This window comes from Anopheles bellator, chromosome 1 (genome assembly GCF_943735745.2).
Source record: "Anopheles bellator chromosome 1, idAnoBellAS_SP24_06.2, whole genome shotgun sequence".
In the NCBI taxonomy this organism is placed as follows: domain Eukaryota; kingdom Metazoa; phylum Arthropoda; class Insecta; order Diptera; family Culicidae; genus Anopheles; species Anopheles bellator.
The window spans coordinates 44,067,881-44,095,410 of NC_071285.1; the positions used below are offsets into that span (position 1 = coordinate 44,067,881).

Consider the following 27,530-nt stretch of genomic DNA (forward strand, 5'->3'; position numbering starts at 1 on the left):
TTCAATATCAGAGGCCGTTTATCCTTGATCCAAGGTTGGAAGGTTGGAAGAAAGGAAAGTTGTAGCCTTGTGCATTTTATTTTAGTATTGTTTTCGTATTTAGACACAGTCGATAGTACTTGTAGAGTAAATTTGGCGTCCTTACAGTAACGACTGCGATAGGGTTGATAACGCGCAGCAGTTGAAACTTTTGCGCTTCACTGACCCTTCTTTCGTGCCGCATCGGCGGGAGACTAGCACCAAACAGTAACGAAAGCCCTGTTAACCTAACTACTACTTTGCTCTTCAGTGCTCAGATACCCTTTAATCGCATGATCTTCGCGCAAGATCCCTTTCTCTCGCGCTTCTTCTCTATTGCTGATTCTTTCCCCCCCAGGATCCATTATACTTTTTCCAAATCCTTTTATCGGTTTTTTCTCCTCTTCAACTTCCCGTGTCTCGTGCAAATATGTTTTACTAATTTTCGTTTGTTTCATTACTTTTCTTTTCCCTTTTTTTCTTTCTCTTCTCTTTCGACCTGTTCGCGGTTCGGCGCTCGGTTCTTGTTTTTGATGTTTTTTTTCTGTCTTCTGTCCAATACACCGATCACCTGCGTTTCGATCCTTTTCACGGACTTCATCACGGACGGTGGTTGTTGTTGGCTTTTCTTTTCCGTTTTTTCTTCGTCTTCTTCGTTTTTTTGGTTTCGATTCACGGCACCGTTTGTGTTGTGTGGCTGTGTGCAGCCGGCCGAAGTAGCAAGAAGGGCGCCAAGCACCGCCAGTCGCTCTACTCGGTCGAGTTCAGCCGCCCGGTGGACACGATCCGTGGGGCGCACCCGAACAGCGGGTACGACGATGACGAGCTGATTACGGGCGGCACCGGGCTCGGGGTGCCATCGTCGCTGAGCCCGAAACCGATGACTCCGCGGCGTGTCAAGCGCCGATCGGTGATGCAACGGGGTGCCACGGCCGGCAGCAGCATCCGGCAGAGTAGCCGCCGGGTGGCGGCAGCGGCCGCCGCTGCAGCATCTCTCGCAGCGGCTGGCGCTGCGGCCACAGGCAGTGGCGGCCACCATCACCGCCATCGGAGCAGCACGCGGGCTTCCCGGCGCAAAATGATGCACCAGAATCCAGTCACAAAGCTACTCAACCAGCAACAACAGCAGCAGCAGCAGCAGACTCAACCGCACCACCACCACCACCTTCATCACCATCGACACGGCGGAGTCACCGGCGGCACGGTGATGGACGACGCGGGCACGATGACTCTCACGAAGACGTTCCCGCCGTTCGTGCACAACAAAAACCCGGACCTGACCGAGTCGAACCTAAAGTCCCTGAACAACGATTACATCCTCGGTCAGTTTAACAATTTTAGCTCCGGTGTGATTGACGCCAACACCGTTGCCAGCAACAACCTGAACACATTCAGTGGCCACCAACAGCAGCAGCAGCAGCAACAGCAACAGCAGCAACAACCACTCCAGCTACAGCAGCAACTGCAGCTACAGCAGCAGCAGCTGCAACAACAACTTCTGCTACAGCAACAGCAACTGCCGCTGCCATTGCCACCGCATCGCCATCCAATCCACACACCCCCGACGCTCCCGCCACCCGAGGGAACCAGCCCGATCGACCCGATCTACTACAACATGAACTCGTCATCACCGTTGCTCCAGCAGCAAACGTCCTGGGCGTCAGCTCATGCCGCCCAACAGGCATTAGCGACCGCGGCAGCATCGACGGGATTCTACGGTGGCGTTGGCGGTGGCCTCTCGAACCCGGTCTACCAGCATTCGAACGCAAACCTGGCGAACCACAGCCCGGAGCTTAACGAGGACTACGGCACGAACGGAAACCCCAACCGGCCGCCATCGGTACGCTCGAGCTACTCCAACTTTCACGGAACGCGTCCCCTCAGCTCGTACCATCTGGCGGCCGGGGCCGGGCTGACTCCCGGTGTCGGGGGTCCCGCCGGTGGAATCACCAACCGGGGTTATAGTGGGTCCCCGCCGGGAGGAGGGCTACCACCGCCGTTGGCCGCCGGGACGGTGGTAGAGAATGTGTTCGCCAGCCTAACGGTGCCGGCACCCGCCGTCGCCAGTGGCCAGGTGATCGCAGCCGCCGTCTCGACCGATCCGATGGCGATACCACAACTACCCAGTCGGCGATCGGTTTCGCGGGAGAGTGTCCGGGCGATGCAGTTCCTCAACAGTGGACCACCGGCGTACAATCTCAACTATCACACGCCGCCCGACTCCGAGACGACCATGTGAGGGGTCCTAAAGGGCTTTCCGAGGCCGAGGTGTGGTGAGCAGATAACCAAAAATGTACAAACCGGAACAAGATGGACCCAAGCAGCGACTCATTCGACTCGCCACCACCGCCGCCAATCGACTGAGGCCTACAGTGAGACGATCATTTCTTTGATAAGATGTTAGTTTTGTATTCGACTTTTAAGCGTTCGGTAAGCGTCACCCAGTGAGAGTAGAGAGTGCTAACAATACCGAAGCGGATAATCGGTAGATGGAAAACGGTGGACCAACCGCCCCACGGTGCTGGTGGATGATTTAACGAGGCACTGAGTAAATGATTAGAAGCGATCGCGAAGTGTGGGGTGATCGCACCGGAAGCAGATCTTTAAATATGCCAAAGTTTATGAAACTTTTTTTAACATAATGTAGACTTCAGGTGGCAAGAGACGCTGTAGGACATTTAGAGAGCTTTTGCGATAGGTCTATCTACTTAACGGGAACACGAACTAATAACGCGGATCGCCTTAGACAGCTAAGCAATAACTCACTGTGACAAGCGTGTAGCCCTCGTAATTCTGCAACACGGCAGCTCAGAGACGAGATTCGAGATTTAAGCCCTCCTTTATTAATATTCGAAATGAAGCAATAATACCCGGGGGTAGCCAACAGCCCCGTGCCACGCGTCCCGTCCGCTGGACGATTTTAGTTAGAATGGAAAAGAACGTGAAGGTGATTTTTAAACATATTTGCGTGGCGTGTATTTGGTTTTCGCGCTCCCACTTTCCAACAGTGGCCGAGTTTGTGTCAATAAAAAGACGAATAAACGGTAACAAATGTAACGGCAGTTCTATAGCGACGTTTCAGGTACGTTCGATCGATGCCTTCTCCTTCAGCTCCCAGCACGACTCCCAGAAGTTGACCAGCCGCTGGTCGGTGTTGCTGCAGAACTCGCGGAAGTCGCGCAGCATCTTCAGCTGGAACAGATCGTCGGTCTGCGCGATCACCAGTGACTTCCACTTCTTGTTCGGTATCATGTGGTTCCAGGACCACAGGAAGCCGATCCGTCGGCTCACGTCACAGTCGTCCTTCGTGTTGCCCTTGCCGGTGACGTGGCGCGTGATGTAGGAAGGTTCGTGGCCAGCGGGGGCCGCACCACTACCGCCAGCGCCCGGCGCCACCTGTGCTTCGTAGGACGCCGAGTAGCGGTTGATGAAGTTGATCGGCTTTTTCATGCTGCTCCCACCGGATGCTAACCGTTGGCGCGATCGGAGGCCCAGGTTCGGGTTCGGTACCAGGAGGAACATGTTGCCGCTGCAGTGTACGTACTGGTAGTCGAGCGATACCTGGTTCGAGCCCGTCTTCGTCTCGACCGTGCAGCGCATGAAGCCGAACCGCCGGACGATCTCCTCCTGGAACAGCAGCAACCGCTTGGGCCACGTTTCCTTGTGGAACTCCTCGAACAGGAAGCTGCGGTGCTGCTTCAGGCACTCGGTGTCGAGCGGGATGAAGATCGGACCGCGCAGGGGGTCCGACTTTTCGGTGAACGGTTCCGCCAGCGGATCCGCCGGGACGGTGACGAGCTGGAAGCCGCACGGTTGCGCCTTCCGGCACCAGCCGTAGATGAGATCGTACACGATCGGACCGGAAGCCGTAATCCACTGGACGACGATCTCGTACGCGTGGCCCGGCAGCATCCGCTGGTGGTACCGTGCGTGGCCCCACTCGGTGCGGTCCGATTTGTTGCCGATGTCGATCTCGAGGTGCGTCTGCTTGTACAGCGAGCCATCGACCACCAGCGTGTCGTCCTCGTCGAGATCGATCGACTCGCGCAGAAAGCCCGGCACACCGCGGTCGTGCGCCAGGATCGGTTTCGTCAGATCCGGATGCTGGATCTCCACCTCCATCCACTCGTTCTCGAACGCGGCCAAATCCCCGAGCGGCGGCACGTACTCCGGTGACTCCTTGCACTGCTTGGCGATGTAGTACAGGCAGAACCCGGGCACGACCGGTTTGTTAAAGTCGCCGGACGCGTGACAAATCAACCGGCCACTGAGAGCGTGAGAGAGAGAGCACACTTGGGTCATGACGAACTGAAGGTGGTACTATCCATTGCGCACTCGCGACCGCCATATCTTACCGTCTCATTTCTTCCAGAATCTCCAGCGGATTGCACGGGCCCTCGATCCGGTTCTGGAGCCAGTTGATCGCATCGTACGACACGAACGTGCACGACGGCATACTCTGGGCCGGCCCCAGGCACCCGACGCCATGCTCCGGGTGGCGCATGGCATCGAAAATTTCCTGCAACGTAGCGGTCGCCTTCAGCTTGGTGCTTTCGCCCCCGAAATCATCCGCATCCTCCGGGAGTCCCTGTTCGGTGGCCGAGTTGAGCGTCGACAGCGGTATTCCGTCGACCGTCGTTTTGCCGCCGATTGAACTGACCGTGAGTGGAGGCCCGGTGGGCGTTCCTGGACCGGCCGCGGTCACAGTGGAAACCCCCGGACCACCCTGCTGAATGGCACTGCCACTTTTGTCCAGCACCTTCGAACCGGTCCGTGACAGGATGCTGAGGCGTTAGCAGAAAGGCAAGAGAGTGGTGTTACCAAGGAAAGCCCCGATCAAGTAAGCATTGGCGGCACACACAGAAACACACGGTGTTAGTGAGGAGGGCATCACTGAAGCGCTGTTACGGTAGAAGAAGCAACAAAGCAACTGGCTACTAGTAGGCCGTGCATGCAGCTAATTTTCGTACGACTGATTGAGTTGAAGTGTGCAATGAAGGGAACGGATGATGTGGAGAACGGGACAAGGATCCGCGGGTTGGCTCGGGTCGCGTGGCCAAATACACTAACCTGTTACCGACGAAAGTGCTAGGGAAATAAAAGCGTTCGGGAGTGTGGTGATGATGGTGGTGGTTACCATTGCTAGTGCCGTTATAATACATTTTAACCCATCCACCATGCTGGAAGAGAAATTTGGAGTTTTAGAAATAAAGCAATGCCAATAAGCCAAGTATACGGGCCCAGGGAAGCGGAAGTGGGAACAAAACACGGCATAAAACATAGCTTCACAGACCACGCGTCTGCGAATGTGCAACGAACAGGTACGCATACACTCAGCTTCCAAATGTGCCACCAGCACCTCACACGGTACGGGGTGTCTAAGCGTCTTAAAGCAATAGTCGCGATCGCCATCACCATACTAAACGCTCGTTTGGAGTCTCCATCGTGTCGTGTGGAGAATTGAATCCGATTTTTAATTTCACTCCGCAATCGATAGTATGACGATGACAGCTCGCGGCAGACCAAAGAGATGCACACAGAAGAATTGCAGGATTAATGGGGAAACGAAACGAAGCAACGAAGGTCTGCTAGTCAGAAGCACAGGAACCAAACACAGAACAAATATAACCACAAAGCAACAATAACCAAGCCAACACCAACATAATGCTGCGGCCACGCTTGTGGGCCGACGAACAGAGCGAGTCAACGGGTAAGAAACGGCATTAACCTGAACCTCGATTTCTCCGGCAGGCGGTTGCTGAAGACCCGTTCCCGGAACGGTTGCGGTGCTGTAACCTGTGGTTGGAGCGCAAAGAGTTAGATTTGTTCAACGAAGGGTACGCGACGGAACACGGACCAGATGGAAGGGAGAGAAGAAAAGACAAAATACATTAGCTGCCACGTAAGTTAAGAATTGAGTTTATAAACTAAACAGGGGAACCAGTTTTTGGGTTGCAATTGTGGGTCGAGAAAGAGAACGGGACACCATAACCGCCCATGGAAGCGTAAAACAAAAACGCGCAAAGCAACACCCAAACGTCCCAATTCCGACTGAACGAGGTTTCAAGTTATGAAGCAAATCATCCGGAAAGTAACAAATAAACGCAAAAATCCGTAGAAAAACACAAACATGAAACAAAAACCAAAACCAAAACAAAAAAAAAGAATGAAGATAAGCAAAGATGAAAATAGAAACGGATAATGCAATGAAACTGGAAACTTAAACAAAGGCAAAAGTTTGAAAGAACAACATCCGAATAGTGCTGATTTTGTCGAAAAAAGTGATCTCCTTTTTATGAACCAAAAAAAGGGCAAAAAAACACCACAATGGAGAGATCGTGCTACGGCCCTTAAACCTTTGCTTGCCACCGAAAGTATAATGCTCTCTTCCTTTTGTTTTCGAAACAACACAAACGGGGGGATCCCGGGGTCTAAGGGGGGGACTAGACGTGGACAGGGATAATCGGTTAGATTGAATATTTCGCACACCTGGCTGGGTGGTGGCCTCGACAGGATGCTGGTACTGTGGCGTCGTCGGGTGAGGTGCGTTTGGCGTGGGCCTTCCTGTAAGATAAGTGTGTCTCTGTGTAGCAACGTGTCACTCACGCGCTGCGGCTGCGGCGGGTGTTAAATAATGCTCTCTCAGATGAACATAGAAGGAAAAAAAAGGCTCTTAATTCTGAAACTAGCTTTTTTGGTAGAGAGAACATAATATGGGTCCTGTTTTCGACCGATCGAACTCGCTTACGACAGCAACATTAAATCGCGAACACGGTTTAGAATGGAGGACACACAAAGATTTAAGCCTGAAAGCAACGCACAATTTCTCGGTTACTTTACGTTGGCGGCCGATCGACGTGTGTTATCAACGAGTTATCGAGAGCAGTAACAAGGGCAGCATCGTGGTACAGCGCATTAGTTACGGAGCAACAACGATCGACAGGGATACTGCCTGCATTGATATTAGAGCACACTACAAACGATGTGAGAAGACGATCACAAACGGCTTCCGTGGTCCGTGGGTCGGCTACTGATGATGACTGACTGGCAATCCGGATCCGTTCGTTAGCAAACAGCACACACGCAGCACAACACATTCGTCGCTGTAAGCAGCTTAAATCGCGGCGACGGTGGCTTTACCACGATCGTGGCCAAGGATCTTTGGCACGGGAAGGACGGCACCCCTCAGCGGCGTACACACTTACCCGAGACTTTTTGGCCGGCTGTATCTTCTTGATCTTGTTCAGGTGCGCTTCGACGAACCGAACAAAGTCGTTGCAAATTTGCTTTTCGGGTGGAAACGGGCTGTCCTCGTGGTAGATATCGCATCGGCGCACCGTGCCGTCCAGTATTTTCTTCATCGCTGGATCATCCTTCGGCAGGAGGTACATCCGATACCGCCAGTACTTCATGTTCTGCACGTGTAGTTAAGAGGGCGTTCGGCGGTAGTACAAAATAGGAGCGAAGTGGCGACGTGGCTAGTTACCTCATGCAGCGGATAGTCGGTATCGCCCCGCGTACAGATGTACTGATCCATGTAGTTCCAGTTGAAGTTTTCCAGCTTTTCGGTGGTGAAATTCACTCCACTCACCTCGTACGTATCGTGTTGCGGTGCGTGGAACCGATAGCGATAGTCAACGTTGATCGGCGGGTACGGGTGCCTGGTGAAGAAAATATGAACTTGTAGTGCCGATTCATTTTAACCATATAGTGTAGTACCGTGGTCGGTAGCGTGTGACGGTGATGGCCGAACCGCTGAGCGTTATACGATGGAAGATACGACCGATCGAGAGCAGATACTCCTTGGTGGCTTCCTGCGGCGGTTGCCTTCGCAGTACGCTGGACGCTGGGCTCGAGAAGTACGAAGCGGGTTGTAAGTGGCCCCCGCAGCACGGTGCCTGCGGTGGATTGGTGGCACTTTTATCGGGCAGCACGATCAGTTGAAAGCCCTGCGCGAGTCGCTGCGAAACGAGCTCCTTGAACACTTCGTCCGTCGAGAGGGGCTTCTTGTAGACGGCCCGATTCTGGGCGTAGTCGGCGTTAAAGTCCTCCGGCAGCAGTGTGTAGTCCGACACGACGTAATCGTTGTGCAGGGACCGCTTGTCCGGGAAGTAGTCGGTCGTGATTGGCAGGCAGGCCGGAATCGTGAGCGACTTCCAGTCGACTCCTACCAGCGCACGGAGCGCACACGCAAACATTGTGGAGCGTGTCAAGCAAATACAGACATTAAGACATTTAGTATGTTCCACTGCGCAGCTCTTTCTTACGGGGCCATTAGGATAGGAAGCAAAAAGCACCAAACACGTATTCCATTGGATTATGAAACGAACCAAACATCACATTGTGCACCCAGTGTTAGGAGTCTGTCTCACAGATCAACGATCACAGTGTTAGTAGTAGTTTACAATGTTAAACGTTTCTACCCTAAATTAAATACCATTCAATGAGTCATGCTACCATTCAGTAAACTTGAACAATCATGCAAAACATGCTGCTAATCACACATTGCTACTGATCGACACAAACGAATGCGCGATGGAGACGATCAAATGCCGATTACATGATCAAATGGTTCGCGATCGGAAAGGAAAAGCTTTGCGCGGCACAAACAACAGAGAATTTGACTTGGCACAACGTACGGCCTACTTACAGAGCGAAAAAGCGATCGAAGAGGATCAAAGTGCACGCCAAGATACAATACTCTAAACCAATCACACGACACACTCCGACTTTCGAGGAAAGCCGTAAGGATCGCAAGATGCATGGCTCGTTGGAGGGTCATTCAAAACATCAGGGAGCTCTATTTACAATAGAATCGTGACACGATTATGTTATCAAATCAACCACAACCGGGCAAAAGGGCACAACGGAAGAAAGCTATCTACAACGACAGGAGAGAAGATCAAAACCAGCGAGAAATGGGAAAGTCACCGGGCTTCGGATTATCACAACACGTAACATAGAATGTAAACAGATTTGAACAAAAAAGGGAAAACAGAAAGACAGACCATTTTTTTGGCAAGCATCGGTGAACCGTTTCTATACAACACAAACTACGCAGGGGACCGCTTCAAGCTGGGACAACGGTTACATAGGAGAAGAGAGGATGTGCACTACACTAACCAAACGGGACACATAAGCTATAGACACGGGGCGCTAAGTCGACATCTGTACTGAGGACATTTCGTTCGTTGGGAACCCGAACCCGACAGGATGGGAACAACGGCGTACAGCACTAGACTAGTGGCGGTGGAAGTTTAGCAGTAAAGGAGTTTGTTGGTCCCAGGGGTGTGCAAAAACATTAACTCTGTGAGTGTGTATGTGTGTGGAGGATTGCATAGTGGGTTTGAAGAAATCGGAGAATAGAGCTAATAGTTGTGCAGATTTCGTGAGGGAAAAGTAAATTTTAAAAAGTGGAATATAAAAGACGAAAATTGGTAGCCAACCTATAATCACTCTTCCGGCTGATCCGGGAAGTCCGTTCGGCGGATTGTGGATCGTTTTTTTGTGGTCGGTTTTGGTTCGACCGGTTTTGTTTTGACGAAGAGGCACAGCATGACGTCACAGTTGCGGGAGCGTGCGAGGATCATCGTCAGTGCGCGCACGGATCACGGATGACGGAACGAAGATGTTTGATGGGCAGAGAAGGTAGATAACACATAGATAGCACACATACGAAGGGAAGTAGAGAAAGAGAAAGAGAGAGAGAGAGAGAAAGAGAGACATAAAAGATCGTAATCGTACGGTAGCAACGATCGATACGGTTGGTCGGTTGGTAAATTCGATCGTGTCCGGCCAGAGTGCGAATGCGTGTGGAGATCAATTTGCAAGTGTGCCCACAGAATATGCAGCATCCAACAACATTCCGCCCCCCGAACAAAGAGGCAAGGCACAGAGGAACGAGGATTGTAGTATCGATCCCGAACATCGATACGGTGCAACGGATTGTGTTTTTCATTTCGCCAAACCATATTCGATCGATCGGATGTGGCGCGTGTGCGACGTGAGGTTTAGTTGTTGTTTGCGTGTGTGATGATGTTGAAGGCGATGGGTGTGATGGTGACACGAGAAATTCACGGAAGCGCAAACATGTAAATTAGATTGAAACAAAACAGAAAGTCAGATAAATGGCGTGAATGGCGAATCGTACGGTTATTGCGATGGCAAACCAAAAACCATTATTACCCGCACGATCAGTGTGCGCGATCGGTGGTGGTTAGGGAGATGGTAGATGGAAGGATTAGGAATGGTGTTAAGAATGCAACGGGACATTGGGTAAGTTCAAGTTAAAGAGAACGATTAGCCCAAACTACTAGGCGCTGAACAGTGTCCGGCGTCTATTGTTAGGAGTGCATCGTGACTGAAAATCGTCAAACTGAACGGTTAAAAATTTTGTTTAGTTCGAAGCCGATAAATGCCGATCCAAAGTTCAGCTCCCAATAGTTAGAATGGTGATCGGGGTCGATCGATGGGCGGGAATCAAATGATGGCCGAATGATGGGTGGTGTATCGTTCGCAATCAACAAAAAAGGAAGACTGGCCGGAAGATTACCGACACGGCCCAAAACAAGGGAAGGGGGAACACAATCGGAGGTGGTAAGCTGAAAACAGTAAATCACTTTGGTTTTTAGGAAATTCAAAATCGGAACACAACGCGAATACACGGAGGCGCGCCATAATTTGGCACGCGAGTACGGAACCGGGTATTGCTCTGTACCTGTCGTCAGGGCCGGCGTCCACTCCTGCTCCCCGGTCGCACCCCACAGCAGGGTGAGACTTTTTGATGGCGTTACCGGTACGTGGGGACCGGCGGGTGAATAGAGCATTGACTTTTTCCGATTGCCTGCGAACGGGAAGCCACGGGTTAGGGCCAGCATGTTGTTACCCGTGATGAATACTTACCCGCGTTCTCGGCAATCCACTTCAAATCGTCCTCATTGAGCCGACTGTCGAATGACGTGGTGCTGCTGTGTCGAACCCGGCCCCAGGTGCACGAGGATGTGTGCGCGTAGTCACTGCTTGAGTCGAGATCGACAAAGTAACTCGTTGGCTGCGTAGCGGCAGGTACCGCCTGGTAGTGGTGCTGTTGGATCAACACACCTTCTGGCCCCTGGAGCATTCGGTGGGAAAAGAGTTCATTAGATTGGCTTTTAAAATGACCATCATGTGGCGCGGCCGTACCTTGGGGAAGATGTGCGTCCAACGGCGTCGGTTTGAGGTTAGTTTGATCGTGACGTGCGAAGGATCGAACGGATTGATCAGGGCGCGCCCGGTGCGAACGACGGGCCCGGTGGAAGAACCGAATGCTCCACTGCGTCTCTCGCCACTCACAGCGATCATGCCCGTGGCTTTCGGTACCCCAAGGATGTCACTCGTGTTCGGTGAGCTGCTGTGCGAAGCAACACTCACGTTCAGCAAACTGTTCGACGTGTGGTGAATGTCCGGATCGGACATCTTTCGACGCAACCTCGAAGCGGCCCCGATCGCATCCGGTTCCCATTCGCATGTCCGCGCGTACGTCCCGAACCCATCCAAACTCGGGACGGACGTTTTTTTCGTCCGTGCCATCCGCTGTAACGAGCTCGTACCGTGGGCCGGCGGCAGCTGAAAGATCTGATCGTCGTACGCATCGTAATCGAACAGACAGTTGTGGATGTACTCGTGCTTCTTGTCCACCGGCGTTTTCGGTAACCTTAGCCGACCGGCGGCGTTTCCGTCGGTACCGGGGAGGGCCAGTGCCTGGTGATCCTGCGGTTCCGTCGTGCTGCCACCGATCGCTGGCGGGGGTTTGATGCGTGGCACGAACGTCGAGCAGGCAATCTTCTTGTTGGTGGAGTAGAAGCTCAGGTTAATCCAGTGCGGCATCGAATAGTCATCGATCGACGTGTGCGTGTCTTTGTTGTGGAACTTGAGCAACGGCACGGCGTGGAGTGGCTGTTCGCCGACGCACACCAGATCGCTGCCAACGCCATTGTCGATGATGCGTTGCTTGGTGATGTTGGTGAGCTCGCGATCTACTTCAAACACCCCGACACCGGGCGTAATGACCACCGAGAGCTGACCGGTACGATCGAAGCTCCGGTCGAGGTAATGCTTCTCAAAGACATTCAGCGAGATGTTGAGCACCTCCAGGAAGTTACCCTGGGCTGCGGTCGAGTTGGTGGCCGGCGGTATGCGCACCGCTCCGCCCGCTGCTTGCTCGCCGGGTCGTTCGTGGTAGCGTAGCACCACGTCCCGGTAGCCGGTGAAGAGCCTCCGGAGCTGTACGAGGGTTGTGCTCCAATCGTCGCACCGTTCGTTCTGGATAGCCACGCGATAAAAGTCCTCGTAGAATCGGCCCCGGTAGTCGATCTGCAGACAGTCCCGCATGTGCGCCGGAAACTCGTCCAGGCTTCGGGCGGCGTAGAAGGTGCGCGAGAAGAGCACGATCGTAACCTCGTGGTTGCTGCCCAGCTTTTGCCACTTTTTGTACAGATCGGCCAAGAAACCGTTCACCGCTTTCTCGAAGTAGAGGTCTCCGTAGATGTCAAAGTCCCACATCTCGGACGACATCTGCAGAAACAGGTACACCATGGAGGTGTTGCTACGGAACACAACCTTCGTGTCGTCGGTGATCACGCCACACGCAACCCGCTCACCCTGTGACCACATCTCGTACACCTGGCACCGGATACAGCCTTCGCAGTACTCGATCTTCTTGTGCAGATAGACACAGGTACGCGTGAGGCGCGTCTTCAGGCGCCACATCTCTGATCGGCCAATGTACTGGTCCTTGAACGTAATCTCCACCGAGTCAAGGGCCACATCGGCCGGATCGACCACACGCAGATACACATCACTGTACGCCTTCAAGTTGAACGTGGTGGCCACATTCACCTCGACGCTGATCGTTTCGCGCGAATTGAAGTCCTTGTTCAGGCACGTGACCTGCAGCAGCAACCGACAGCCCTCGTCCTCGGGCAAATAGATCTCGACTATGTCGTGAAGCTTCAGCTCGGGATGCTCCTTTGGGTTCAGCACTAAGTCTTCGGCTGTAACGACAATGACACATACGGTTAATTGCGGATTTGATTGATTTTGTGTACAACGACCACTAGCGCCGTGTTGGGTAACCACTCACTGCTGAATGTTTTCTGGTGCGTAACCAGTTTGAACAATTTATGCATCATGTTGGCGACGTTTCTAGCGTTCCTGTGGAAACACCTCTTTTGCCGGAACTGCCGATCAAATTCTGCTGCTGTCCGTGTGCAAACGAATCCTTCGCTATGCTCTGATCGTCAGCATGGTAAACACGAAGGTGATAGCGACCGCACCGTCGGACCGTGATGATAAGAAATATTTATGCCGAGTAGCACTCTGGTGCTGGACTACCTCTCCGAATGGGGCGACTTTGATGCCGCCTCTTTAAAGTGCAAGTTCTCGCCGTAATGGCGATAGCGAAGCACAGCAGCGATACGAAAATCAACAACGATAAGACTAGCCTCCGTTGCCTTCTTTGACAGTTGTGCGTTCATGTGATGTTCCAACTATAGTGACCCTCGCCGGTTTGTTCACTTTGTTCTCACTCATCAAATAGAAATCAATTGAGAAAATACCTTTCAGAGCATAATATTTTTCCATTCAATTTCAGTTAGTGCAGAAAGCAACACCACCGGCTACAGCTGAAAAGCAAAACAATACGTTGGAGACGAGCGGACCCGCACGCGCATCTCGTAAATAGGATCTCTAGCAAGCACATGACGTTTGGTTTATTTACGTTTTGCTGTGATGAACCGCTGTAAAGTGAATACAACTCCGGTGGCATACCTTCTTACGTCGCTACAACGCTGTGACCGGACAAGATAGATACTGAAAGACCTGCGGCCTTGGTAATCGGCGAGATTCTGTGAATCATCATGCTTCTTAAACAGTAACAATAACAATAATGCAGTTAATCGAAATCCGTTGATTTTATTACCTTAGCGACGGTAAAGATACATTTAAAGCTTAGGGACGGTAGCGATTGCTACGGCGACTTTTGTTTTGCTGCGACCGAATCGGAACTTCATCCTTTCGCGGACAATCTGCCGGCAAACAAGCTCGGGAACCAGTAGGATTTTTCGTGGCCCTGTTCATCCAGCCACGCCATTCCTTCGCCGAGCACTTTTTCGATGGCCTGCTGCGCTCGTGCTTCCGTCCAGCTAGAACAACAAAGGATCATTCGCAGATTATTCCCGCGGATTACACGCGGCTCGTTAGCTTACTTCAGTTCCTTCACAAGCGACGACACGGTAACGTAGCCCTGGCCCTGATTGGAGGCCGCACTCAGCACGGCCGTTTCCTGCAGACTCAGCTCGCCCGGAATCGATTGTACCATGTGTGACTTGCCGACCAGGTACACCGTGAACCCGTTGCCGAATATTTTCAGCTTCTTCGTTGCCATCAGAACGTCTTCGTCCGTAATTTCCTGGTGAATTTGGCGTTTTCCCCGGGCAGCCACCAGCCGATTCCGTAGTTCGTTCAGTTCCATCAACCCACCTGCGTAAAAGACATGGCAAATTAGAAGAAGCGGACCAGGGTGGAAACGTTCCACGAGGCTAGTACCGGTCAGGTGATTGTGGGCCAGGCAAACCTCGACAACCTGCACGCCCAATTCGTAGTAGAAATCGCCCATGCCCAGCACGCTCCAGAAACCCTTGCCGGTCGCCAGCGGATCGACACCGATCGCGGCACACATCTCCTGAAACTGGCGCCGGAACTGGGGATTCTTTTTGATCTCGTTCCGATGCTTGGCGGCAAAGTCTTCCAGGTTTTCCTTCAGGGCGTCCATTTGCTTCACCATCTGCTCGAACTGCGATTCCTGCAGCTCGGTGCCCTTGTCTTTGTACTTTTCCGCCTCCAGGCGCTGCTTCTGGATGGCACCGACTCCGGCTCGTCTTCTCATCGTAACGAATCTGCTTGCACAATTCGATTAATGAAGCGACGACGGAGTTGCACCGTTCCGAAACTCTGCGCAAAAATTCCCAAGACGGTTTGTTTACGATTGCTGCGCCAAATAAACAAACAGCTGTCAAAGGAGGCCGCTGTAAACCGTGTGCGTGCCGCAGTAAACAAGACGCCGCGAAACGAAGTGCCGCTGTAAAGCAACGCGCTACCTGTTCACAGGCGGCAGTTCCTGCGACCCTGTTACGATGGGGAGATTTTCAAGCTGCGAAGAAGCGTGTGGTCGCGTCGCGCATGGAGCACATTTTTCGACCGCGCGCTTTCCGATTCGAAACGGTGTTTCGCGGCAGTTTGGCGGATTAATGCGATTATTTTATCCATCATTTTGGGCCAATAAATCGGAAAATGTTTGCAGAATCGAAAACCCCCGATTCGATCCTTTTTTATCCGAAAAGAGATGGAAAATAAGGCTGGTAAGTGATTCTGCGCTTCCAAATTCCCAGAAGCGGCTTTCGGATTCGGTGGTTCACGAGTAAAACTCCGTTTGCTCACAGTTTGATGACGCTCTTATTTTTATTGCTCGTTAAAATACAAACTTAGGGTGTACTGCGTTTGTTTCCGTTTTCCGGGGAGCTTTCATGTGATAATTGTCCTCGGTTGTATATTTTCATAGCAGCGCAAAGGCGTCGTATTTATGATTTTGCGTACTTTTGGTGTTGCTTATCAGTGCCGTCTCGTACGCAGGGACACACATAAATAGGGAGTAAAGGCAACAATCCCGAGGAGGATCGCGGTCAGTGTTTTGTCGCAACGAAGGGGCCAATCTTGTCGTTCCTGCTTCCTAGCTTACGATCTACATTTCTTCTTGTTTCGACGAGCGCGTATCAACCGTGCGTACTTTGGTTTAAATGCAATGCAGTGAAAAGGAAAAAGTAACGATAAAGGCACGAAACAGTACACAATTTCTTCTGGAACGCAAAAGCCAAACGAAATAAACAAGCAACAAAAAGGGAAACGAACTAGAAAAAGGAACGCGCGCTTCTGCACATGCCTGTAAATGGTACGCGCTTTTAATCGGTTCCGGTCGCCGACCGTTACACTACGCAATCTAAATTATTCTCTAAGATAACAAACGAAGTAACAAAACAGAAAACCATTGTGCGAAAATGCACTAAACACACGCATGCACACAACGCATATTCACACGGGGGAAGCACCGCTTCCACACATACACAAGAGCCTATTACTGTTTGCCGTGCCGAGTCCGGGCGATTGCATCTCTGGCTACAGCCCCTGCTGCGGGGCTAGGATCCGGATTTTGTCCCACCCTGGACCCCGTTCCTGAAGACGATGGCACACGGTTGAGGGGCATTTTGGTGATCGCGATTGTAGCAACCCATCGCGGCCGATGGATTACTGCTGTTGCTTCAGGTAGGCGGTAATGGTGTCGAGATCGCGCCGCAACCAGTTCGCGTTGAGGCGAATCGTTTCGATCGATTGCGACACGGTACGCTCGGTGCCGGCGAACTCGTGCTCGCGGAAGAACTGTTCCACCTCCTGGGCCCGCTCCTCGGTCGAGAAGTTCTCCGTCAGGTATTTGATCAGCCGGGCGAGCAGGAAGCCTCCCTCGTACTGGTTGAGCAGCACCTGCCAGCGCTCCCGGAAGTAGTCCCAGCTGATGTCGCGGCCGCGCGGATTCATCGCCACCGACACGATCACAAAGACCGAGTCCTGAGCGCGCACCTCGTCCGACATCGCAAAATCGATCACCTTGCGCAGGATGTCGACGTTGCCGATCGAGCCGAGGGCCCGCGAGATGCGATCCTTTTCCTCGTGCAAATCCGTCGCCCGGTAGAGGCGCAGCATCTCGTTGTACGTTTCCAGGTCGCCGTTCTGGAGGACCGCCTTATAGCACGAGCTGCGCAGATCGGCCGGCAGAACGCACTTGCCCTCCGCGTGCTCCTGGAATCTGTGCCACGAGAGACAGAGAGAATGAAAAGAACCATTCGAGTGGATGCGTGGAGAATTTGGGGCATTCGGTAGCCCTCCTGTGCCTACCTTCGTTTCGCTTCGGCAACGGTTTTCGGACACCGGAACGACACCATCCGGCTGAGGACAAGCGATCGGAGCAGCGTGTCGAGATGGCTTTCCCCCTCCTTAACCTCCCAACCGAGGCTCTCGGCCACCGGCCGGTACAGTCTCACACCGTACGCGTTAAACTCCTGCTCGATCGGCGTGTGAGCCAACAGGAGCTGCAACTTTGCCAGACAGTTCGTGATCGACGACCAGACGGTGTAGTTGCTTTCGTTGCGATACGCGTCGATCACTTTGAGTGCCTGAGGAAGGACAGTGGAAAAAAAATGGAGAACGGTTAATCTTAACCAAGCTTAATCGGGGCGCTCGGAGAACTCACATCGACGGTGGAGCTTTTGCCGGCCTGCACCAGCGCAAAGAGGTCGTCGATCAGCCCGAGACGATCGAGCGGTGGCAGCGACATGTCCTTGATGGCCGGAAGGAACTGTTCCAGCATCTCGGCCGGGTACTGCGTCCGATAGTAGCCGACGGTGCCCGGGTTGATCTTCACCCAATCGTCCTCCGCGACCCCGTCAACCGTAATCTCGACCGTATCACCATCGAGCATCGTCGACACGGCGTTAGCCGCCTTGGCCGTCGACACGTTGACCGGAATCATCCAGCGGAACGGCTCGGCCGGCTGACACCCGTCGGCGCAGAACTTTTCCTGTGCAATGCGCAACACGCGGCCCGCCGGCTTCCCGTCGGTGGCCGCAAGCTGGCGCGACGAAAGGACACGCACCACCGGAAAGCCCATCTGCTTGATCCACGTCGACATGACGGCCCCGACCGGTTTGCTGCTCGCTTCCTGCAGCGCATTCCACAGGTCCTCGGTGCTCGTGTTGCGGTACTGGTGGCGCGTCAGGTAGATATGCATGCCGCGCCGGAAGTCCTCGTCTCCCAGGTAGTGGTGCAGCATGCGGATCACGCTAGCGCCCTTGTCGTAGCTGATCTCGTCGAAGATTTCGTCGATCTCGGACGGGTGCCCGACCGGCACCTCGATCGGGTGCGAGTTCCGCAGGCAGTCGAGCTCGAGGGCGCGCGTGTACATGTCGGTCACGAACTGCGTCCAAATGTCGTACGCCGGGAACAGGTGATCCACGCACAGGAACTCCACGAACGAAGCGTAGCCCTCGTTCAGCCACAGGTGCGTCCACCATTCCATCGTCACCAGGTTGCCGAACCACTGGTGCGCGATCTCGTGCCCAACCGTCAGCGCGATCGACTGCTTCCGGATGAGCGACGTATTTTCCGGGTCTACCAGCACGAACGTTTCGCGGTACGTGATCAGGCCCCAGTTCTCCATCGCACCGGCGGAAAAGTCGGAAATGGCAATCAGATCCATCTTGGGCAGCGGGTACGCAATGTTGAAGTAGTCCTTGTAATACGGCAGCACCTTCGTCGCGACGTCCAGCGCGAAGCGGCCCTGTTCGCGCTTCCCGACCGGCGTGTACACGCGGACCAGCACTCCGTCAGCCGACGTGTCCTCGACGTAATCGTATTCACCGACCACTACCGCCACCAGATAGGTCGACATGATGGGCGTCCGGTCGAAGTGGAGCACCCGCAGCGACCCATCTTCGGAGGTGGTTTCCTGGCGCACCGGCATGTTCGAGAGTGCCACCCGGTCCCGCGGCACCGTGAGCGTGATGTCGAACGTGGCCTTTAGGGCCGGCTCGTCCCAACACGGAAAGCACAGGCGGGCCTCGGTCGCCTCGAACTGCGTCACACCCGCGTACCGTTCTTCGCCGGCCGCCGTGAAGTACTTGCTCCGGTAGAACCCCTTCATCTTGTCGTTCAGCTCCCCGGTAAACTCGACCGCTAGCGAGGCCGCTCCGGCCGGGATTTCCGCGGGAAACACGAAGCACGCCGTCTCCTGGCCCGCATCGAACTCGATGTCCTTCGCCGCGATGGGGTCGGGCGAACCGTCACCGAACGTCACCGTCGCCTTCAGGATCTTCAAGTCGAGCGCATTCAGCGTAATGCGATTCGTCGGGCTGTTTACCTGCAAACGGAAAAGATTATTACTTTTCGAAATATTGACAACCAAACACCGTTATGGAGTGACCGTTATAGTGATAAACTGTTGCTTTGTGCTAACCGTAAAACATGGACAATAAAAACACAATCGTAAAACGAAGAGCAGTACTGTTTTTCTCTGTGTACAGAGAGTACCCCGTTTTGACCTCAAATCTGCTACCAAAAGGCAGACGCATTTTACACGAAAACGGGGCGAAGATCGCTTTAAATAGCAAAACGATCCAAATTCGCCAGGGACAACGTTGTATATTTGTCAACATCGTCAACAACATTTTTTGGGGGACTCGGCGGAGGTCACAACTCCATGGTGTGACGCTTTTTATGTAGAATACAAAGGGCACCAAAGTATTAAGATTAAATATCTCGAAAGTTTCTCTACAATCGTATAAATAAAATCTAACCAAAACAACCCGAATAGAAGAATTAGTCAAAGCCTCTCGTATGATCGCGAAGGCCAACTTTTTCACCCACCCAAACACAAGATCGCGGCCAATACATTGTTGCGCGCAACGACGCGGCACGGCGTGGCGTCTCTCGAAGACTTTTGCTTTCGTTTCATTCATCGTGGCTAAGAGACTTCTCTCTTTTCGTCTCTTCCTCTTATTAAGGAATTTTCGAAGCCTTATTTGGCAAGCCAGTTCTGGCTTCTAAAAATGAGGAACACATTAAACGGGGGGGGGCCCGCACGCAAGTTTGTGTTCCTCAGGAGTTTGCAGTACACAATCTGTGAGCCAGTTTTTTTTTCGGCACAAATACTTTACGCGACAAACCAGCAACCGTTTCCGGTAACCTTGCGGTAAGGAGGTCTGGGCGGGGTGACGCAAAGCGATCGGTGAACAGGCAAACCTGTTTTCGAATCATCTTCGCGGATCTGGACCCGAATGCTCCGGGGTTTGGGCTGCCCCCTCTGGCAATTTTCGCACGAAATTGGTAAAGAGTTGTCTCGCGTCGTTCTCTTACCGCCCTGCGTTCTTCTTCGGCTGGCGGGCTGGACGAGGAGACGCGACATTTGGCAAAGATATAAAGCCTTTGATCATGCTTTGATTCATTCATGGCGGACCCAGCGAAACTCCTCGAAACGACGACGACATCTGGAGCCCTTTTTTGCGACCCTGTTGGCCAATATTCCAATGAATATAATAATAACATAAGTTTGGTTGGTGGTGGACGCAATAGTTATGCAAATTTGACCCGTCAAGGCGCTGGCATAAAAACAATAGTCATTCACAGGGGCTCCCCGGTGAGGGAACATTCGCAAAATCACATCTCCGACGACACCGTGACTTGTAAGTAAAAACAGTTTAAACGGAAAACAAAAAAAGAAACGAAAGAGGTGAGTGCTAAAACAACCAAAAAGGTAATTTTCTCACGATCGGCGCGCGGCTTAGCGTTTCGTGTGCGTTGGGAACGTTAAAGGCCCGTCATAAACATGCCGATTTAGCGAGTGGTGGTTGAGTCCGCAAAGAAAAAAGCAGCGCCATACGCGAGAAGACGCGAACATGGTTTGAAGCGCGGTTTACGAGAACCGTGGCTTAGAGAGGGGCCCCCGGCGTGACTGCGCGGGCTGTCGGCGAGAAGTTCCTGTTTCTTTGGCGTTTGCGCTTGGGAGTTTGGGTAAAAAGCGAGCCCCGCGCATTGGCGGTTGGCATTGGCGCACGCCTTCGCGAAGGTGAAAGTGAAAGAACTATTAGAAAGGAAACTCCACCAGAGGCCGCCCCCTCTTCGCAGAGGGTTGCAGATAGGATCTGGCCGCGAGAAATGTACCGTTCGAAGCGAAAAGGCCAAACACTATGTCCCTTCTACCCAGGGGCCAGGAAATCAGCGAACGGTTCACCACCCCGCCGAGATTGGCACCGAGATATGCAACGGCAACCCACTTCTGGCATGCATCGGCGGCGATCGCAATCATCGTGTTTTATGATGTTTGCGCCATGCGGCCATTCTCTTTTCCTGCCGCGCTTTTGCTCTGGACATGCTCTGGACGTGGCGAGGAATTAGGATCGACGGTTACGCAGTGAACACTGTGGAAGGAGGGCCAGCGATAGGCAAACATTCCTTCAATTCCTTCGGTCGTCGGGTGTTAGATATTTTGCATAATAAACTTCTTGATCGTTTTTTAATCGCAATAAGATATTGGGGTGCTTGTTTACGTACACCGATACATACAACCCATTATACATCTCCGGTAAGTATACAGTGGCTAGTAGAGCTCAAAAGTTGATCGATATTAAACGATAATTGTATCTGTTTCCGTCCTAATGAAGACCGCCTAATGATGAGGTCATAGTTGTGGGGAGACACTCGGTCGTCCTCGTTAGGCTGCTACAGCTCAAACAGATGATTATCTTTATCCCAAAAACCGTCCAAGGACAGAGGCTGCCAGTTTGCATGCTGAGGGACCGAGGACCACCGAACATCGAGTTTCTTAAAAGAGCCACTGCAGTGAAATCGATGCTGTCCCGAAAAAAGGAAGACACTATCGCGTGCTGCCACTGGGCCCATGGGGCTCGAATTTTGTTCCTAATAACATAGAACTATTCGGAAAGTTTGTATCTTCGAAAGCAGAAAGAAATGGTCAACCGACCGAGCAACAATAAACAAAAAAAAAACACCTTCTTCCTAATCAGCGAGCAGTGGCGTTGGTGGCGCCAAAAACGGCCCGTAACGAATGTCCCGGAAGTCGTCAACGGTGGGCTGATTGCTCGGTTCTCGGTTTAGGTCGGTCTTGAGCGCAGCTTGTAAGAATCCGTGTGGTTTGGTTGGGCCGCCTAAGACACGGTCAGTTAACAAGAAACCAGTAATCGCCACTTATAGCACGGTCTGGTAAGAACCTGTATTTTCTACGCGCTTGGACGGGACAACCCTTGGTTCGATTGTGGCGTGCAGGCGTTGGGATATTGAAATGAGACGGTGACATTGTTTGCCGTACGCGATTAATGGATTAAACTATCGATCAGATGTCGCCGGCCATCAGGGAATTGATTTACGTCGACGACTTGCGAGCGGTCCAATTATTTTGAATAACTCAACAAAGACTTCAATAATTAAATTAATTAGTACTGAAGAAAGAATTTAATTTATTTACATAACATTAAATGGATCAAAACAATGCTACACCGAACCGAAGATCGGCTGAAACAGCTTTCAAAAGAACCAACCAGTCTCGAAAACCCCGCTTGGCAGAAGGCAGGAATAATTATCCAACCCAACAACGGCATCATGTGAAGGTGGTTGGTGGAACTGATTCCCACAAAGTCCTTTCGCAAAGGCAACTGAAGCGGCGACCGTGGGTTGTTGAAGCCGTCGGGGCACGATCTGTTGTTTATGATTTGTTGGCAAAAGGGCACCGACATAAAGAAAACGCCTTGGGCGGAATTACGCCACTCCGGTATTGCCGATATTATACCAATGCTTTGTAGTGCTGCGAAATTCGCTTAAAGCAGTTTAAATAGCGGACGAATTCGATCCGGGAACTTTCTTGCCGCACTGTCACTTCCGGTTCTCTTTGGGCGTTCAACCATCCGGAAGTGCCTTCGCTTTTCATCACCATCCGCCTGGGCACTCAATCATGCAGAACACGGAGTGGATCGGTCGTTGAGTGGCAGGAAGAATGCACCGATGCAACCCGCCTTCCAGTACGTGACAATGGTTCACAGTTTTCGCAACGAAACTCGCTACATGCTTGAGGGCGACTGAAAGGGAGACAAAATTCCAGTGGAACAAAACACTGCGCACTCGCGCAACGTTGCACAACCGACCCGCGGCTGGGTGGTTAAAATGTCGCCCCTTACGGCAACTCCCCGCTGGGCGGTGTGCCGCTCCCCTCGACGCACCCCGTTCCTGCGCGAGCATACATCTGTTTTGCTATGCTAATGCACGGCCTGGCCATGGCCTGGCGCGCGGTACCGTTATGTTGTTGTATTTACCAAAACATGTACCGTTTCGCACGGTGTTGGTGTTTCGCGATCGGTCGATCCTCTTTGCGCTTTGCAGTGGACGGCGGCGGCAGCGACCAGACGGTGTCCAAAAGTTGAACAAAAAAAAAATTATGTTTTTTGAGCCTTCCGTCTTGAAAATGTTGATTTTGTTATTTCACAAAGCGGTACCGTTAGGGTGCCGAAAACCCGGTGGCGGTTTGGAGAGTTTTTAGTTGACGCAGTGATTTTTGGCAGTCTTTCAAAACGTGGTCCTTATTTTGTACAAACTTTCTTACGGGAAGTTGTCCTTTTCGTGTAAGAGAAAGTTTTCGCTAGACCCCGGTAGATCATCATTTGCCTCGTACTGCCCACGAGCCTTGCCCATAGTGGCAATAGGTCGGCATTCATCAATGAGCCTCGGCGGCGGCCCTGGGCACATTGGTGCAACAAAATATCACAGCACCGATCCCCGGTGGCCTTTCCCGATGCTTAGAGGCCGGTGGGTGAATGTTGTGGCTCTAGATGGCACCGCAACCTCACCGCGTTTTTGCTGGCCCGTAAGAATTTAAATTATTTGCAGTGAGCTGCCGGAGAATGGCGAGGTTAGCGCGAAGTGAAAGTGATTGCCGTGCGCTAAGCGCTGCGGTACTCTAAAATCAGCATAATCGGTGTCCGTGCGAAAAATGGGATAATCGGACATCGGTCACCATTGGACGAGAAAGGAAACCAGGAATCAACGAGGGCTGATCGACGCCACCGTCACCGTCCGGGAAGATCTCCAATTTCACTGTCGTGGGATTGTGATCATGTTCACGGAACAGAAGCAAGAGTACGGCCAATGTCAGCAGGTCGTCGTCTACCCGGCTGCTTTCACCAACGCGCCTCTCCCCCATAGTCCTGGTGTCATGAAAAGTGCAAGAGGGTGGCGGGCGTTTGTTTACAGGGTGTCTGACAGGTGTCTGGCGTCGAATATTTCGCGACCAAGGGCCATTGACCCCCGCAGTGTACCGTTGCGACGGGACAGAGACTGCAGAATCGAAACAAATCGGGGATTGCTTCGTCGGAACTGGTTTTTGATTCATCGAACGCCAAACAATACCGATTGACGGTTCCCCAACATGCGCGTACATTTTCAATGCAAACACGTTTTTGCCACTAAATTTGAGATTCTAATTGATATCATTTCGTGTGAGTGGCGGCCATTCTTAGAGAGATCTTCAGCAACTACTAACCACACCTCTTATCAGAAGTACGCAAATAAGGTGTCCTGTTGTCTGGTGCCAGATAACCACACTTTCCGCATCCGTGTCAGGACCATTGCAATACCCGTCCGTCCATCGTACTTCGGCTCCCATTCTAACGCATCTCAACGACCACACAGTTGAAGCTTAAACATACAGATAAGGGAATCGTCCGCTTTTTATCGGGTCGTTCAGTATGACGGAACCGGCGTACGTGTGCGTGTGTGGCAAGGGTTTGGGTACGATCACGCCACTTCCCGCATAGAGACCTACCTTCAGCTGCACTGTGCTGGTTCCTTCGAAGGTAAGCGCCGTCAGGTCCGGCTTCAGCGATAGCTCGTAGTGCTCCGGTAACACATTGGTCGGCAGTCGTTGAAATTTGGGTTTGCTGGAGGACTTCATTTTGGATTGGCCTGCTTGGTACACGTCACTGCTGGCGGTGGTTATGGCGGTGCTATGGGCCCTTTGAACTTCCGACACTATACCGAAGGGTTGACGACTGTTAGCAGAGCCGATGGACCGACCGGACCACGAGGACGGCGGGAGTGTACTTTTTTCACGCACAAACTTCCACGACGACGCTGATGACGATGGCACAACCCGTCGACGACAGTAACGCACGCAAGAACCGCTGATAGCAGTGCCAGTAGTGGTGGTGATGGAAGTCCAGCCACTCGGATGCACCAGAGTTGACGACGCTGCGAATCCTGGACCGCGGAGTGTGGACGGAGCGAAAAAGAGGAAAGTAATCGATTGCACTGCGGTGGTCAGTTAGTCGGGGACGGAGGCAGAAAATGAAAGTTGGCACCGAAACGAAACGGAATCGCGACGGGCTGGCGAGATGAACCGGAGCGAAACAGAGGAGGCGACCGAAGAACCGCACGAACGCGCTGTCAAAATTCGTCTGAGCGCGAAAAATGCGTGAAAATATCTATCTCCCGTGAATAGTCGAGCTCGCGAGAGAGTAAAAATTGAGTTACCGAGCTGAGTGCCGATTGCACGAAAGAGCATATATTGCGCAAGGACGGGAACGATCACATAGAATTTAATTCCATTTTTGATGCTGTTTCCGAGCGATTAACGTTACGCACCGATATTATAGTTTTGGTTTTCATTTCCGCTTCTATTATTGGTGGCGTAGCTAGAGGCGTACTTCCTTCACATACCTAGACCGAAACGCGATGTGCAAACTGCCGAACGAATCGTGTTTGTTGCTGGATTGAGTAGAGCTGGGCGCAGGAGTTGCTGCATTGCTGCTGGTGGTAGATTAATGAGGGCACACTATTGCTTCATTGTGCCCAGGAAACAACAGAAGTGCAAACAATCACGGTATGGACGAACAACGCGAACCGCACCGGCAAACACAACCGCAGCTGTCAAAAGGTAACTCACGCGCGAAAAAACAGCTGCTGCTGGGCCGACTGTGATGGAAGGCTGCAACCGATGACAATTCAAAATCTCGCGTCAATAAAGAGCCGTTGGGTTGAGTTGTTCTCGTATTAATTTATTTCAATTATTTGTCCTGCAATCTTCCAACAGGAGAGAGCCCAGTTGCATCCCAAGTGGATTTAGTCGTAATATATAATTTATTTAAATTTTCATAAATAAACAATGTTTGCCTGTTTTGTTTCCTTTTTCCTTTTCCGCCCCACTGTCACTCCGGCTCCGTGCTCCTTTGCATCGTTCTCTCGCGGAATACGGTGCGCGAGTTTCCGCTTTCACGCTAGCACGCTCGCTCTTCTCGCGTTTATTAAAAGATATTTACAAAAAATATGGGAAAACTTTCAAAGTTTTCCGCCCCGTCGATCCAGTTCAATTGCAATTGATTTCCATTCCCCGTTTATTCCTAAGTTTCATCAGATTGGTTTGTTTAGTGTTTAATATCTTTGTCTCGAGAAGAAATAGAGGGGAACGGCCGTATCAGCGGAAAGGCTCAGAGGGGTCGTGTAATGAGAGTACGTTCAACAATCTGGCCAATTCCTCGCTAAAAACTAGACGCATGTAACTGGTTGGCTGTTCCCTTTGCGCGAAGGTTCTACACGGTAGTGCCAGCTACCAGCTTCAGTGGCACCCAAGATTCTTCGATACATTTCGTCCTGAACGATCCGTTTTGTTTCTGTTTAGAGTGTGTTTTATTTATCCTTCTTGCGCTTGGCATTAGTGTAATGTTACCCTACTTAAGAATCTTGTTCCTCTGTCTCTCTCTCTTCTGTTAAACTATGGACGAAATTTATGGGATGGGACGTGCATACTTGTATGTGCTGCGGTGCTGCTTTAAAAACTGACTCATTGCAAGATGGCTGCAGTGTCGGCCGATCGTGGTCGGTCCATCGTTGCACCACGCTCTTATGGACAATAAGGCAATTTCAATGACTTAGAGTAGAGGAAAGTAACGCAACCTAATAAACGAACCCTTATTACCATTAGCTCGCGGGATTGGTTGATTCATCTTGGGGACGGTTTTTTGCATTTGAAAGCATGAATCGGCCCTGAAAGCGTGAATGTGTGCGTGCCGGTGTTCAGAAAAAAACGTGCTGCTCTATGCGCTATAATCTTGCGCACGAAAAAAAGTGACTCATAAACGATATTTCACTTTAGGAATTCAACAAGACACTACATTCAACCGGAAGTTTTCACTGAGTTCCCAATCTACAGATATTTCTTTGCTAATTGTAATGTGTCTATCGTACTGCTTGGTATCTAATTCTACGGATGCGGATAGTTCCTTGAATGTCGTTGTACAGTCTACCTTTTTTCAGCCCCGTTTCTCTGCAGTATTGTTCAATTTGCGAGTGGAAAATGTTTTCGAATAACTTCCCTACAGTGCAGTTTCGCTAGTAAGTACTAACGAGTGGCAAATAGGTTGTGATGCTATAGGAAAAGTTGTGTTAGTTCCGCTACAGCAAACCCAGCGAACACATTTGGTTTGCTTTTAGCTAACATGTGTTCACAGTTTTGCTCAATTTTTCATCTGTATTCTGAACTGCAACGCTACGTAATCGCTATGTTTCCAGCTACTCGTATAACTAGTTTTCCATAGAACGTGACAACTTCTTTCGAGGAACAACAAATCAAATACCGTACTGAGTTTTGCTATCAAGATTTGAACGAGCTGTCTTGATTCCGCTAATGCTTCCCATTGGCAAACTGAAGTATCGTTTTGCAATCTAAATCCAAGCATTTCGGAATTTTATTGCATATCATTCATATTTCAGTAACTGCTGATGTGAAAAAAACATTTGAAACTCAAACAAAACCGAACTGCTTTAATGATTTGTTGGCCGACTAAATTTTCGCACGATCACTCGAAACAACGAGT

At 51.6% G+C, this 27,530-nt stretch overlaps 4 protein-coding genes across 5 annotated transcripts in view; 1 reads left to right on the top strand and 3 right to left on the bottom strand.

Moving 5' to 3' along the window:
* Nucleotides 1-3,048, top strand: part of LOC131215683 (homeotic protein female sterile) — a 41,682-nt gene extending 38,634 nt beyond the window's left edge. Inside the window, exon 8 of the mRNA XM_058210075.1 lies at nucleotides 726-3,048. Within this exon, the coding sequence (XP_058066058.1) occupies nucleotides 726-2,257 (1,532 nt within the window). The 3' untranslated portion in view covers nucleotides 2,258-3,048. The remainder of the gene's footprint in view (nucleotides 1-725) is intronic.
* LOC131216753 (GATOR complex protein Iml1) lies at nucleotides 2,925-13,187 on the bottom strand. Its single transcript, XM_058211324.1, has 12 exons — nucleotides 13,139-13,187; nucleotides 11,200-13,049; nucleotides 10,921-11,128; nucleotides 10,736-10,861; nucleotides 9,465-9,482; nucleotides 7,738-8,185; nucleotides 7,505-7,679; nucleotides 7,224-7,433; nucleotides 6,508-6,582; nucleotides 5,089-5,198; nucleotides 4,374-4,802; nucleotides 2,925-4,285 (listed from the first exon to the last, which is right to left on the bottom strand). The coding sequence occupies exons 1-12, from the start codon at nucleotides 13,185-13,187 to the stop codon at nucleotides 3,097-3,099; spliced, it is 4,887 nt and encodes a 1,628-aa protein (XP_058067307.1). The 3' UTR covers nucleotides 2,925-3,096.
* Nucleotides 13,188-13,959: 772 nt separating this feature from the next.
* On the bottom strand, nucleotides 13,960-15,021 carry LOC131216755 (vacuolar-sorting protein SNF8). The gene is made up of 3 exons (XM_058211328.1): nucleotides 14,602-15,021; nucleotides 14,262-14,535; nucleotides 13,960-14,198 (listed from the first exon to the last, which is right to left on the bottom strand). Exons 1-3 carry the CDS (start codon nucleotides 14,939-14,941, stop codon nucleotides 14,063-14,065), a joined length of 750 nt encoding a protein of 249 aa, XP_058067311.1. The 5' UTR covers nucleotides 14,942-15,021; the 3' UTR covers nucleotides 13,960-14,062.
* A 487-nt stretch (nucleotides 15,022-15,508) lies between these two features.
* On the bottom strand, nucleotides 15,509-25,499 carry LOC131216754 (puromycin-sensitive aminopeptidase). Of its 2 annotated transcripts, XM_058211325.1 has the most exons (5): nucleotides 25,378-25,499; nucleotides 24,485-24,918; nucleotides 17,354-19,018; nucleotides 16,999-17,276; nucleotides 15,509-16,909 (listed from the first exon to the last, which is right to left on the bottom strand). In XM_058211325.1, the coding sequence occupies exons 1-5, from the start codon at nucleotides 25,460-25,462 to the stop codon at nucleotides 16,354-16,356; spliced, it is 3,018 nt and encodes a 1,005-aa protein (XP_058067308.1). In that variant the 5' UTR covers nucleotides 25,463-25,499; the 3' UTR covers nucleotides 15,509-16,353. The 2 variants fall into 2 exon arrangements, with proteins under 2 accessions (XP_058067308.1, XP_058067309.1); XM_058211326.1 differs by lacking the exon at nucleotides 25,378-25,499 and having other exon boundaries at nucleotides 24,485-25,083.
* Nucleotides 25,500-27,530: the final 2,031 nt, after the last annotated feature.

What these genes read in the sequence shown, in the direction of transcription:
- LOC131216753 (XM_058211324.1), bottom strand. Translation starts at nt 13,187, where the DNA reads ATGATGCATAAATTGTTCAAACTGGTTACGCACCAGAAAACATTCAGC. An exon ending in CCGACTATCCGCTGCATGAG is followed by an intron (nt 7,434 to 7,504) that starts GTAACTAGCCAC and finishes CTACACGTGCAG; the next exon opens with AACATGAAGTACTGGCGGTA. An exon ending in ATTCTGGAAGAAATGAGACG is followed by an intron (nt 4,286 to 4,373) that starts GTAAGATATGGC and finishes TCACGCTCTCAG; the next exon opens with TGGCCGGTTGATTTGTCACG.
- LOC131216755 (XM_058211328.1), bottom strand. Translation starts at nt 14,941, where the DNA reads ATGAGAAGACGAGCCGGAGTCGGTGCCATCCAGAAGCAGCGCCTGGAG. An exon ending in GGCCCACAATCACCTGACCG is followed by an intron (nt 14,536 to 14,601) that starts GTACTAGCCTCG and finishes TCTTTTACGCAG; the next exon opens with GTGGGTTGATGGAACTGAAC. An exon ending in TCGCTTGTGAAGGAACTGAA is followed by an intron (nt 14,199 to 14,261) that starts GTAAGCTAACGA and finishes TTGTTGTTCTAG; the next exon opens with CTGGACGGAAGCACGAGCGC.
- LOC131216754 (XM_058211325.1), bottom strand. Translation starts at nt 25,462, where the DNA reads ATGCAGCAACTCCTGCGCCCAGCTCTACTCAATCCAGCAACAAACACG. An exon ending in CACATCGCGTTTCGGTCTAG is followed by an intron (nt 24,919 to 25,377) that starts GTATGTGAAGGA and finishes TCCGCGGTCCAG; the next exon opens with GATTCGCAGCGTCGTCAACT. An exon ending in GCAAAAGCTCCACCGTCGAT is followed by an intron (nt 17,277 to 17,353) that starts GTGAGTTCTCCG and finishes GTCCTTCCTCAG; the next exon opens with GCACTCAAAGTGATCGACGC.